At 45.6% G+C, this 12,085-nt stretch overlaps 1 protein-coding gene across 1 annotated transcript; it reads right to left on the bottom strand.

Annotated features, from left to right (window-relative positions):
- Positions 1-1,802: 1,802 nt before the first annotated feature.
- Positions 1,803-11,498, bottom strand: eif3s10 (eukaryotic translation initiation factor 3, subunit 10 (theta)). Its single transcript, XM_040177760.2, has 22 exons — positions 11,242-11,498; positions 10,511-10,701; positions 10,286-10,422; positions 9,676-9,839; positions 9,279-9,478; positions 8,836-9,044; positions 8,577-8,748; positions 8,363-8,467; positions 8,135-8,233; positions 7,916-8,032; positions 7,606-7,791; positions 7,071-7,418; positions 6,867-6,971; positions 6,676-6,789; positions 6,462-6,584; positions 6,010-6,163; positions 5,607-5,788; positions 5,139-5,233; positions 4,645-5,060; positions 4,402-4,537; positions 3,988-4,307; positions 1,803-2,563 (listed from the first exon to the last, which is right to left on the bottom strand). Exons 1-22 carry the CDS (start codon positions 11,288-11,290, stop codon positions 2,394-2,396), a joined length of 3,792 nt encoding a protein of 1,263 aa, XP_040033694.2. The 5' UTR covers positions 11,291-11,498; the 3' UTR covers positions 1,803-2,393.
- Between the last annotated feature and the right edge of the window lie 587 nt (positions 11,499-12,085).

Raw genomic sequence — 12,085 nt, forward strand, 5'->3', positions numbered from 1 at the left:
GCACACACATGCTCACGCGCACATATCTGCAGGATATTTAACACACTCTTCTGAACCAAGCGCACGGTGTCCCGCTTATTTTGCATTTAAGCGCTATGAATGCTTCAACGTGTGTTTTTTTTCCTTCCTAAGGGTGGGGGTGCATTTAGTGTTAGCAGGTGATTATACTCAATCATGCACAACAATGTTGTGCAAACATCAAATCAGTCCTATTAAAAGTCTATCGTCCTGTGCAGGCGGAAATAATCAGCGTCAGTCGTATCGTTTGGCCTTTTCTTTTCGTTTCTTCCCGTTTTTGTTCCTGTTTTTCTGACTGGGTTTATGCAGAGAAGCTGCTCTGGTTCCCTCCCCGCTTAGTTAATGTTTTTCAGATTATTTTAGGATACATTTCAAATATTAAAGACTGTGACTGCGAGACGAGACGAGACGCCCGTGAGACACAAACACGCGGTACACTACGGGACAGTGCATGAAGACGCGCAGTGTTCACGACCCCCCCTCCACACACACACACACACACACACACACACACACACACACACACACACACACACGAACACATTTGTAAAGTCGCTGCTATTCAGTGCAAACATGCTCAGGTGTTTATTGGTGGCTACCTGTGTCTGCGGGCTGCCACGAGGGCCTCCGTGAGGAAACACGCACTAATCGCGCGCGCAGGCACAGTAAGGCTGCTCGGAACTGGATGGATCCAACCCGGAAAAATGAACAATTAGTCCTGTTTTATATTTTATCTCAATGTAATTTGGTATTTATATTTTTTGTTCTTTTTCATACGGTGGAAAATGGAATTGGCCTAATGGGCCGACGTGTGTGAGGTTGTTATTATTTTTATTAAGTGTTCTTTTATTGGAGTTATTAATTGGCCGTTATTATATTGTTATAGTGTAGCTTACTTCGAAGATGCATAGCACGCCCATGCAAAGCACATCAACAGCGTGGGGCTTATTTGTGCGTGTAGGTCAACGGTCTGTAGAGAATAAAATACAAACGTCACCGACATGTGTTGGCAGAGCCGTACAACACACAAATACGTACGATTTAACATGAAAATGTGTCAATCCAGATTATTGTTATCACGAATTGTTGGCTGTTTCAGATGTTTTCTTTGAACCTGCCGAGTCAGTTCATTAAAGGTAAGGCATTTTTCTTTAATACAACCAAACACAGATAAATGTTCTTCCCACGACGCACATTATTATTATGATTATCCATATTACTATCGTTTCTATTATCACTATTACAGTAACCTTCATACACGTTTGCTTCAGTTCAGCCAAATTCAAAGCAATGCTTCTACCGAGCAACTAACATTTAAGAAAAGTTCATCTTTGTTGAAATTAGTTTTTTAGTGCCTTGAAAGACTAACATCGCGTTATTGTTTTTTAGAATTGGCTGCATAGTGAACACCGAGTTTTGGACGGAGCCAAGTGCTGATGGTGGGCATGAACCAACACCCCTCCTCTCACACGTGCAGCCTTCCTCTGCACGGAGCTTTACTGACCTCTAGTGGAAACCCTGTGGTAGTGTGATTAAACTGGGCCGCCTGGGGACAACTAGACAGCTTTTCAAAGGTAGTCTGGAAGGGTGAAAATCGTATGTGGCCTAATACAGATACTGGAACACATTTTCAGAAGCGTCACTCAAATCAAACTGTTTTTGTGCAGGTTTATCCTCTGACTCCCACAATGGGCCAAGTAGCTTTGTGTTGGGCACCAGGCTATAGATGAGAGTGCTGCGATCTTCAATGGCGCCATAGTATTCAAGACCAAATCAACAATGGGTGGTGAGCAAACATCTTTATTAATAAAGGCTTTATCTGTACACATGCAACCTGGTTTGATCCCATTAATTGCAGCAAGATAGAACCACACACACTGGATATGAGGCGAGACCAATTGAATACTCTAAGCATGCACATGGAGATGTAAATTCACCTAGTTCAGGTTGAAATAGATAGAGCGCAGAGATCACCGGAGCAGATGACACGTTCCTGGTCATTGCTATTACAAGAGTTGTAGATCTGTGGCATAATATAACATCATCCTTGTAAAGAGCATTTATTAAAAAGAGGCAGTTGGTGATGCACTGAAAGTTTGAGCAGGAACAATGTTTTTTTTATTCAATTTCACTTTTTCAATGCAAGGTAATGATACCACAGTCATGTGTACATTGACAGGTGAACTAAATGCATAAAGGTATATTGGTTGATGGTGTTAGGAGCCTCTGGTTCAAAACAGCTGGATGTCAAAATTAAAGATTAATTAGAAAATCATCTTCAGGAAAACTACTGTCTACAAAGATGTCATACAAAGGAATATCCCAAATGAGTATCAGAATTCACCACTGTGGCTAACCGGCTGAGAGGAAGTGACTCAGCGGCGTACAGTGGTCCAGCCGTCATCATCTGTCTCGTTCTTGATGCGGCGGGCGTCTTTGTCGGTACGCCAACCCTTGTCTCCTTCAGGCTCCGCCTCAGGCTCACGCTGCTCGTCTCTGGGGCGCTCCTCCCGCTTCTCCTCGCCTCCACGGCGCCAAGAACTTCCTATGGAAACAATTATGCTCATCACAACATGTTGATTCACAACTCTAGTTTAAGACCTAATTTTTTTCTTATAATAAATTATTAGAGCAGTCAAGATTTAAAAAATAATAATTAATCACACATTTTGAAAAATTAATTAATCGATTAATGAATTTTGTTGTTACTATTAAATGTTTTAAAAAAATGTTTATCGTGAGCTGCTGTCTTGCTTTCTCGGATGTAACTGACTGCAGCCAGCGGCCGCTTCGTTTCCACGGTCAGCTTCCGGAAGTAAAGAAGAGGTACATTAACTACGTTGAAATATTTTGTTGCATTAAACGTGGCCACATTAATCGCATAGATTAATGCGTTTATATTTATCCCCCATGGTATCTCTGACACTTTCCACATCAGCAAAAAAAGGGAACAGCGACCTCTGCTGGCTCAATATAACCCCTTCATGTAGCGTTGTTGTTTTGTCAAGACAAAATAGTGCTAGGTGGAACACCGAAATAAGCCGGATTTATGCTTCTGCGTTTTCAGAGCGACGCAGACGTAAGCCCCCCTTGTGTGTCCCTTGCGTCGCTTTTCACACCTCCTTGCGTCCTTGCGTGTGTCGAGCCATTTTTCTAGGCTTGCGTCGAAAGCAACGCAAACCTCCCGCAGCGCACCAGGCTGCGATTAGTCCGCTAACTACATCATTTACGGAGTCTCACATTTCTGCTTTCATAGCCCGATATCGCCATTATTAAAACAAAGAGATCGGAGCAGATTTAAGAACTTTTGTCAGAAGAAATGCGCAAATATGACGCTTATACAAGCCGTCATTGGCCGGTTGTAGAAGCAGGTTGGATTCACGGAGGGAGATCGCCGCAAACGCCGGTTTTCCGGTCAAGAGGTGCACAAAGTTGTGAAGGAAAATGTCCGCGATGAAAAGCAGCAGTGGCGATGCTCGGGGCAATAAAGTCTAGGATAAATAAATAAACAAATAAATAAATAGACGTGACTCTCTAGGTCGTCTTCAACACAACACGTCACTCCGCCTGTTGTTCTAGCGGTGAATTGCTCTGCAACACACGCAGAACCATGAATTGAAACGAGTGCATCGACGCAAGCGCAGAAGCATGCGCCGGCCTTTAGGAGTGATTTGTTCTATTTAGTTATTTGGGGACCATTTGCAAGCTCTGTATAATTGATACAGTTGTGCGAAGTGTGTCTGATGACTGCTACAATGTTAGGATCACAGTCATTGTGCTGAAGGTAAAATACACATTTGTACCTTACATGTCGCTAAAGGTTTTCTTGAATAAAAGCTACATTTCAATATGAACATGACGTTGACATGTTTTCCGTCCCGCAGCCTTTAACAATGTCACATATTCTAGGGGCCCGTTCAGGTGAAGCCCTGGTATGGATATTTTGGTTGTATCTTAAATCACACTTACCCTCCTCTTGTTCTTTGGGTGGGGCTCTGACTTCGCGGGGCTCCTCACGAGGCTCTATACGAGGCTCTACACGAGGCTCCTCACGGGGCTCCTCGCGGCGCTCTACACGAGGCTCCTCGCGGCGCTCTACACGGGGCTCCTCGCGGCGCTCTACACGGGGCTCCTCGCGGCGCTCTACACGGGGCTCCTCGCGGCGCTCTACACGGGGCTCCTCGCGGCGCTCTACACGGGGCTCCTCGCGGCGAACTACACGAGGCTCAGAGTCTCTCCAGCAGCTCCCTCCTTCCTCTGTGCCTGGCCTCCTCCAAGTATTCTCCTCTCTGTGAATAGATTGTGGTAAAAACGTCTCTGTGATAACTTCATTTTTTTACAAAAGCAAAAATAAATACACTATGTAGGTGTTTTTAGGCCCACCTGGGTGGGCGGCGGTCTCTGAGGTCTTCTCTGTGTTTCTCCTCGACTTTATCGTCCTTGTCCTCACTGGCGTTGTTACGTGGAGGACCCCAGCTGTCCTCTCTGGCCTTCTCCCGTTCACGCCAGCCACCTGTAGCTAAAGCATTAGCACATCCTCCCGTTAAACGAGCCATCTAATCTAAGCACACGGCTGCTCAGCAGTCTTCGTATTGAAAAAGACACCGCTGCTGGCTGCAGGCTTACCAGGTCGGCTCAGGGGCTTCCAGGCTTTGCCGTCGTCGACGTCCGCACCACGGCGCGGCCCATCGTCCATGCCTCTCCTTCCACCCCTCTCGTCATCCCCTCCTCTTCTGGGACCCCAGTCATCGTCGGCCCCACGCCTGGAACCTCTGGAGTCCTCCATGCCTCTACGGGGACCTCGGTCATCCTCAAAGCCACGCCTGAAAGGACGGTCGTCGTCAAAGGCACGCCTCGGGCGGTCCTCGTCGAAACCTCTGCGCGGGCCACGGTCATCATCAGCGCCCCGGCGTGGGACTCTATCATCATCAAAGCCTCGGCGAGGACCTCGGTCATCTCCGCCCCGGCGAAGACCTTCTCGTCTGAAGGTCCCTTCAGCGCCCTCTTTGTCATCTTCGCGGCCCTCTTGTCTCCACTCCGCTCTAGAGAGCACGGCTGCAGTTAGAGAAGTCTTGCGTAGTTAAAAGGAAATCAAGTTTGATTGCATTACCAAAACCTACCGGTCAGGCACAGGACGACGCCACTCTGAATCCCCTCCGTCCGTACGCTTCCTCCATCCTCCCTCCTCCTTCTCTCCTTCCTTGTCGGCCCAATCCTGTATAAACAAAACCAATTGATCAAGACTGGTTGTCAGTCATTTGTCCCTACAAGGCGTGTATATTTTAGCCTGTAGTCATTACTTCACACTCAGTACTTAAACTTTTGTGCGTGTGTGTGCGTGATATTACACATGTGATATTATGGGACAATATCACAAACTATTGTGATAAATTGTTGTTATACAGAAAGGAATCGTTAAGTTGCAATATGTAAACACAGGTGTAAGCGTTACTCATTTTACAAGATTCATATACATTTCAAAAGGCCGTAAAATAAAACATCTTGAATCAATTACTTGTAATTCCCCCCCCCTTCATACTTGTATAATAGTCAACTGTATGTCAACTGAAACAGAAGCAGATATTCACCTTGGCTTTCTCCTCAGTAGGGATCCTCTTCTCCTCCTCACGACGGCGTTCTCGCTCCTCGATCTCCAGTTGACGAGCGAGCTGTTTCTTTTCCTGCTCCTCGAGCTTGCGCAGACGCTCCTGGTACTCCCTCTCCTCCTCCTCACGCTGCTCGTTTTCCACGCGTTCACGGTCCTCCCGCTCTGTATAAAAAAAAGGGGAGGATGACATGTTCAGATTGCGGTAGAGTAAGAGCTTTGGCACTGGGCCGGAGCTGACATTCTGTGGAGTGGCTGCAAAACTTTGGAAGGAAGGTGAAGTCGGACATTACATCACGTCCAACTTCACCTTCCTTTTAAAAGTCAGAGCCAACTCTCAGTTGAACTAACCACTGACGCCTGTCCTTAGAGTGTTCTATAAATACCTTTCTTGAGTTGCTCCTCGTGGATCCGCTGTGCCTCTTCCTCCTTGTTACGGTAAAAAGTGTTGCGCCTGTCCTCTTTGCGCTGCCTCTTCCTTTCCTCCATGCGCTTCTTCCTCTCCTCCACCAAGCGTTCCTCGAAAGCACTCAATTTTTCCTTCAAAGACACAATGGAGAATTTGAAACCACAGTCAAGAGTGTTCCTGCCTCTGTGCTCTAGAAACCGCATCGCCTCTGTGCAGAAGCCATTACCGTGCTGTACCAGCAGGGGACACTCAAGTTCACCTGGATTTGAATTTTAAGGCCCAGGAGCTGTGCTCATAGAACCTCAAGGAAAGCAGTTTGGGTTTCCCCACTGACTTTATAAGGCGTGTTAAGACCGGCTTCCTCGGCCTGCTGAAGGAGATGCAACTAAACCAGCCTCCGGCCGGCTCACTCCATGCTGAGGATCTTACCTCATAAATGAAGCTGCGGGCAGCAGTTATTGTGGACAAGAAGCTTTCTTTGTCCTCCATCATCCTGGACATGCGCTTCTTGTGCTCCAGAGCCTTCTCCCGTTCGACCTGCATGTTACTGATCTAATAAAAAAAAAGAAGGAAGACTGTAATTGTAGATCCTCATCTGGGTGTATCACATTTCTTTTGATCAGTGTTCCATTTTTCTAAATACCCTTTCTTCCTCCTGGAGCTCCCACAGTTCCATGTCCTTGATGCGCTGCTCTTCGTAAGCCTTTTTGATAAGAGGAATCTCCTCCAGACGTTTTGCCCTCTCAAAGTAGTCAATCTAGAGAGAAAGCTGCATTAGTCGCCAATTCCCACATGGGTGACTGATGTTTTCACTGATCCTGATCGCTCAGTTACCTTCTTCTCCTGGTTCTTCAGACGCTCCTGAAGTTCCCTCTTCTCCTTCTCCAGCTGCTCCACCTGTTTGGCCATGATGAAGTCAGGATCCAGCTCCTCAAGGTCCTGCACAAGAAACATTTGTTAGTCTCTCCTTTTATTCAATCTTACACTTATACATTTTGGAAATATGGAATACAAACTAAAGAGCAATCTACATTTTACCTCGATATCAATATCCTTAAAGGCCTTGGCTCCAAGTTCAGTCTTCTTGATCTGTTCCAGCCGCTCACGGACAGTCTTCTTCTTGATCTGCTCGTGCTCCTGCATGATGCGCTCCTTCTCCCGCTCTTTGGCCTCCTGGCGCAGACGCTCCTCCTCTGCTTTGCGAACCTTCTGCAACTCCGCTTCCCGCTGCTCCAGCTCCTCCTTCTCACGCTGAATGTTCAGGCTCTCCAGGCGCTCCTTGCGCTCCTCGATGGTCTGCCTACGAGCCAGGATGCGCGTGTGATCCTTGCGGGCATTTTTCGCATAGGCAGCAATGGCGAGCTGGTTCTGCTCCTCACGCTCTCGCTGAGAAATGAAAAAAACTTTTTTTTTAAATGCAGCTTTGAGTTGGAGAATAAAAGAACGTGCCAAAAGACACTAATTGTGAAGCCAGTTACAACTTTTAATACCACATGGAAATACGTGCATGTGTCTGTTAGCATTGTTGATCTGTGCGTCTAGTTAGGAGAGCTCAGTAATGGGCTTAACTCACCAGGATGGAGGCAGGCTTGATGACCTGGATGGCTTTGGCCAAAGAAGCAGACATGGCAGTCAGCTGGTTCCTTATCTGCTCCGAGGGCATATTCTGCAGGAAAGGACCAACCGGGGCATCCTCTTTGGTCGAGTAGTTCAGGTCAGAGCCAAAGCTGAGAGTTCGAGAGGAGTGGTCGATACGGACCTTCAGGGGAAAAAAGAAATGTTGGATATGTGAACACTGTAATAAGACTATTGTTGGTTGATAAGTAGTTATTTTATCAATTAGTCAAAGCATCCAGAATCCACTCTCTTGGTCTTGGCCTTACCTGCAGATCACAGTGGCGGGCCGCATCCACAATGGAGCGCTCTAGCTGGAAAGGGTCCACGAATGGAACTAGAGAGGCCAGACGAGTGAACTCGATGCTTTGATAGATCTGTGCAACCTAAGAATGGATGGATGAAGAATAATGAGATTTCTAGCGTTACATTGTTTCTGTGCTTTAGGACAGCATATCGGGGGAATCAAAAAGGCTGAAGATAATTACCTGTTGCAGGAGCCTCAGGATGGTATTACTCTGCAGGTGAGGGACGTATTGCTGCAGATCAGATTCCTTATCAGCTTGGTCTTTCACCCAGTTCAGCACCTGAAAGAAGAGAAGTTATTTAGCATATCCTGAGTGGACCATTTTCAATCTAGTAAATATTATACACAGACTACCAAAATGGATTGTATGTATTACATATTAACAAGCTGGTGGTCAAAGATTGTTTACCTTTGTAACTCTTCCACTCAGCTTCAGAGGATGAAAGTCGACTTCAAGCCAGTTGTACAGTTCTTTGATATCAGGTACAACATACTGCAGCAAGTTAAATCTCACCTAGAATGCAAACATAAATATACATTTGTGCAAATATGTCAATGCAAATATGAATCAACAGTATTTGTACCAGAGGGGCTTTGGTCAAACCGAAAACCTGATGATGTACCATATCATTGATGAGACTCTGCCGGGTTGGAGGAGACTGCAGGCCCAGCAGGGTGGCCAGCCGGCGGTGTTTCTCTACAATGATGCCGTCCATGTCCAGCAGCCGAGCAATGTCAGTGCGCTCCGGGGTGATGGGAATAGACAGTGTGGCCAGGAGAACTCTGGTGGACATCCTGAAGATCGAACGAAAGTATCCTTAACCAATTTGTCACTACTAGAGAGAAATGTGTGCACTGCTGTACCGATAATGAATACTATACCTCTGCATCTCATCTTGGGTCAAATTCTTGCGCATCTCCCTTGACAAGTGATAGAGACGGTGGAGGGTGCAAGCGTGGAAGAGAGCATTTCCAGATTTCCAGAACACAGTAGACACCTTGTTGTAATAGTTGGCCATCAACTGGGGTTTGGGGGGCTTCTTGGAAAGAGCAAACAGGCCATGGATGTCTTCCACAGCCTTGAATGCTTCCTGGAAAAAGACAAAACAGTGCTAGATTAGTAACCACATCTACGCTTTGACCATGTGACAGATCGATATTACACCGGAGGACAATACAGTATTTCTGTTGCCACATGTAATACACTATATTAAACAATACGGTTGACTACTTTCTTTTAAACAATTACATTTTCAGTAAGTGCATTTAAATGTGCATGGATGAAGATATTGAGCTTTGAGTGATTTTGTGTTAGGTGGACAGACCTGCCAGAGCTCCATGCTAATGGCGCTGTCCAGCTGCACCAGGCGTGTCTCCAGGTGCATAGACTGACTTTCAGGGTTGTTCAGGTTGATGGCGGTGCTCTGGTTGTGGTGACGCTGGATCTGACCCAGATGCATACGCAGGTTGTCGCACAGCTTGCGGAATTCTGCTTTACGGGTGTACTGAAGGCAGAACTTGAATGCTGCGGAAAAAAACAACACCAGATATAATTTACAGGACGTAGTAACATTCAACATTCAATGTACAGTTTAATTTTTATCATTAATTTCTGTAGGACTAGATCCACGTAGTATAATGCTTACATTGAAATAAAAATAAAAAAATGTATTGAAATGCAGTTATTACTAGTGGAAACAGGTATTCAGCGTGAGTGACTACCTTGCTGGGCGATGTCATGGTACAGGCGCTCCACCTTGGAGTTGTTCCTCAACAGGTCCAGGCACTGGCGGTACGACTCCCACAGAAACTTTACCCAGGGGGTGAGAAGCAGGCGATCGGTACGATCCTGAGTGTCCTCTCCACTCACAGCACTCAGTAGGACACTTAAGTCACAACAAGCTCAAGGTTAATAATCCACGTAGAAATCATCAATAACATGCCAATTACCTTGTGTTCTCGTGCCGGGCAACATGGAGCAAAACAAATGACTAATGTGGACCAAAAAGCCTGATGATCAGTAAATATTTACATTATGCAAGTTGTGATAAATAACAGGTGGATATTCAGAATTAGAGGGTTACGGTATATGATAGAACAACTCAAGTCTACAGGTTTATTAAATCACATCACTTTTCTGTTACGTGGCACTTATGAGTATGCAAATGTTGTACCACAGTAAAATATTATTACATTCACTAATCTTATAATCACGATGAGCCCTCTTTCAAATTGAACTGTCAGTGTACTGTGTGACACACAATCATCTGACTGCAATCAGACAACAATTTAGTTCCTCTATAATGTTAAAGACCCTTTAGCGTATGCTCACCTTTCAGGAGTCTGGATGTTATCCAGATCCTCGATGTCCAGGACCATCTGCTGGGACTCCCCCTTGGCTGTCTCAGTCTTCTCCTCCGCCAGCTTCAGGTAAGCCCTAACCACATCCTCCAGAGATTTGATATTCACCTGAAAGCAAAGAAAGACATTAAACCATCTCTGTAAAACAACAAAAACCTCCCGATCTGTGCAACATCCCCCATTTCTCCTCACACACCTGCTGGCAGATGTTCTTGTACTGGTAGAGGCCCTCCTTAGCCAGGTGGCTCTTGCGAAGATCCACGCACAGCTCCAGGTACTTGAGCATGATGGGCTCGTGGATCTTCTGCCATGTTCGATGCTTCTTGCTCTTGATGACATCGTACAAAACATCCAAAGCTGGCTGCTTTTTGCCAACCTCAAGAAACTCTGTGTAAACACATCGAGAAACGGACCAATATAAGCTGCACGACAGGTCAACGATCCGATTAACCGCATTAAGTTAGTGATACACCCGAACATCTCGCACCGTTCCCACAGCCGTGGTTAGCTAAATTAGCCTGACTTTGTTAGGCCCAGGCTGCTCGGTGATCGCGAGATTATTGCCGCAAGTACAGAACAGTCAGCGCTAACAAATTGCCACAGATGTCACTGACAATGACACTTAAACGCTATTACTGGTGAACACGGTCATCCAACAGCATCATGTGTTACATTTCTAAAAGGGTGGCTGACCGTTGGTCTTAATCAACGGCCAGTGGACAAATAACGGCCGTGCCGGCTAGCGTCACACTGCCGTAATACTACGAGAGCAATAGGGCTTCCCCGCCATTCAGGCTAACAGTTAGCTTGGCTCGCTACGCTGCTGCATAGTGACGACGCGTTCGATCTCCCGGGCAGCTAACGAGCTAACGTTAGTTAGCATTAACGTCTGACATTTGTGAAACATGAAGGTGTACTTATACTCACCGTTCGCTCGTTTCAGAGCATTCTCTGGTCTTTGAAAATACGCCGGCATGTTGGTGGCGTTTTAGTGAAACTCAAATTTACTGACTTGAGTGAATTTTGGTCAATTTCACCAGTCCATCCACGCCACGCACTCACCCGCTGCAAAGGTGCTGGCTGAGAAAGGATGAACCTCGTGAGCGGCCTAGCTAGGGTTGCCTCAAGCGCTATCCCCCTTTCACAGTGTTCATTTCACGAATGGCGAAAACTAGAAATTCCGTTCAGTCTGAAAGCAAAAGCTACAATGGATATTAAAGCTTAATGTATGCGTATTTAGGGTGTCAATGGCTCTATTTCTTAATTGTGATCCAACCTTACTATGTGAAATGTGTAAACTAACAATCACAAATTATTATGAATGATTATATATTCGCTGGTTTGTTTAGAAAACCCCAAATTCAGCCAGTACCCCAAACACTGGCTGAATAACACAACTATGAACACAACACAACGGTTAAATAAGTGGTACTTTAAACTATGTGATAAAGGTTTAATTACAAAGATTATACTTATTTTGTCATTTCTTTTCTAGCAATACAATGCTATGTTGGTTTATCTTGTCTTTGTTCTCTCAATGTATGTTTAATGTGTTTGAGTTAGTATTATTGGTGAAAATGTTGTTTTCACCATGTTGTTTAAACGTATCAAATAAATAGAGTTTTCTAAATAAGAGTTTGAGACCGCTAAACCTATAAATGGGGGTTTCTACAAACCTGGCAGCTCAGCTTGTGCAAAGTTCCCGTATACTGGCCACCAATGGTGCGTTCTGGTAACCCTCGTTAAACGTATCAAACCATGTCGGGCATAC

Source organism: Gasterosteus aculeatus, chromosome 6, assembly GCF_964276395.1.
Source record: "Gasterosteus aculeatus chromosome 6, fGasAcu3.hap1.1, whole genome shotgun sequence".
In the NCBI taxonomy this organism is placed as follows: domain Eukaryota; kingdom Metazoa; phylum Chordata; class Actinopteri; order Perciformes; family Gasterosteidae; genus Gasterosteus; species Gasterosteus aculeatus.

Excerpts from the sequence above, each read along its gene's own strand:
- eif3s10 (XM_040177760.2), bottom strand. The coding sequence starts at position 11,290 with ATGCCGGCGTATTTTCAAAGACCAGAGAATGCTCTGAAACGAGCGAAC. Across the intron at positions 7,419-7,605 it reads TCAAGCCTGCCTCCATCCTG|CGAGAGCGTGAGGAGCAGAA; the intron begins GTGAGTTAAGCC and ends TTCATTTCTCAG. Across the intron at positions 6,585-6,675 it reads AGCTCCAGGAGGAAGAAAGG|ATCAGTAACATGCAGGTCGA; the intron begins GTATTTAGAAAA and ends TTTTTTTATTAG.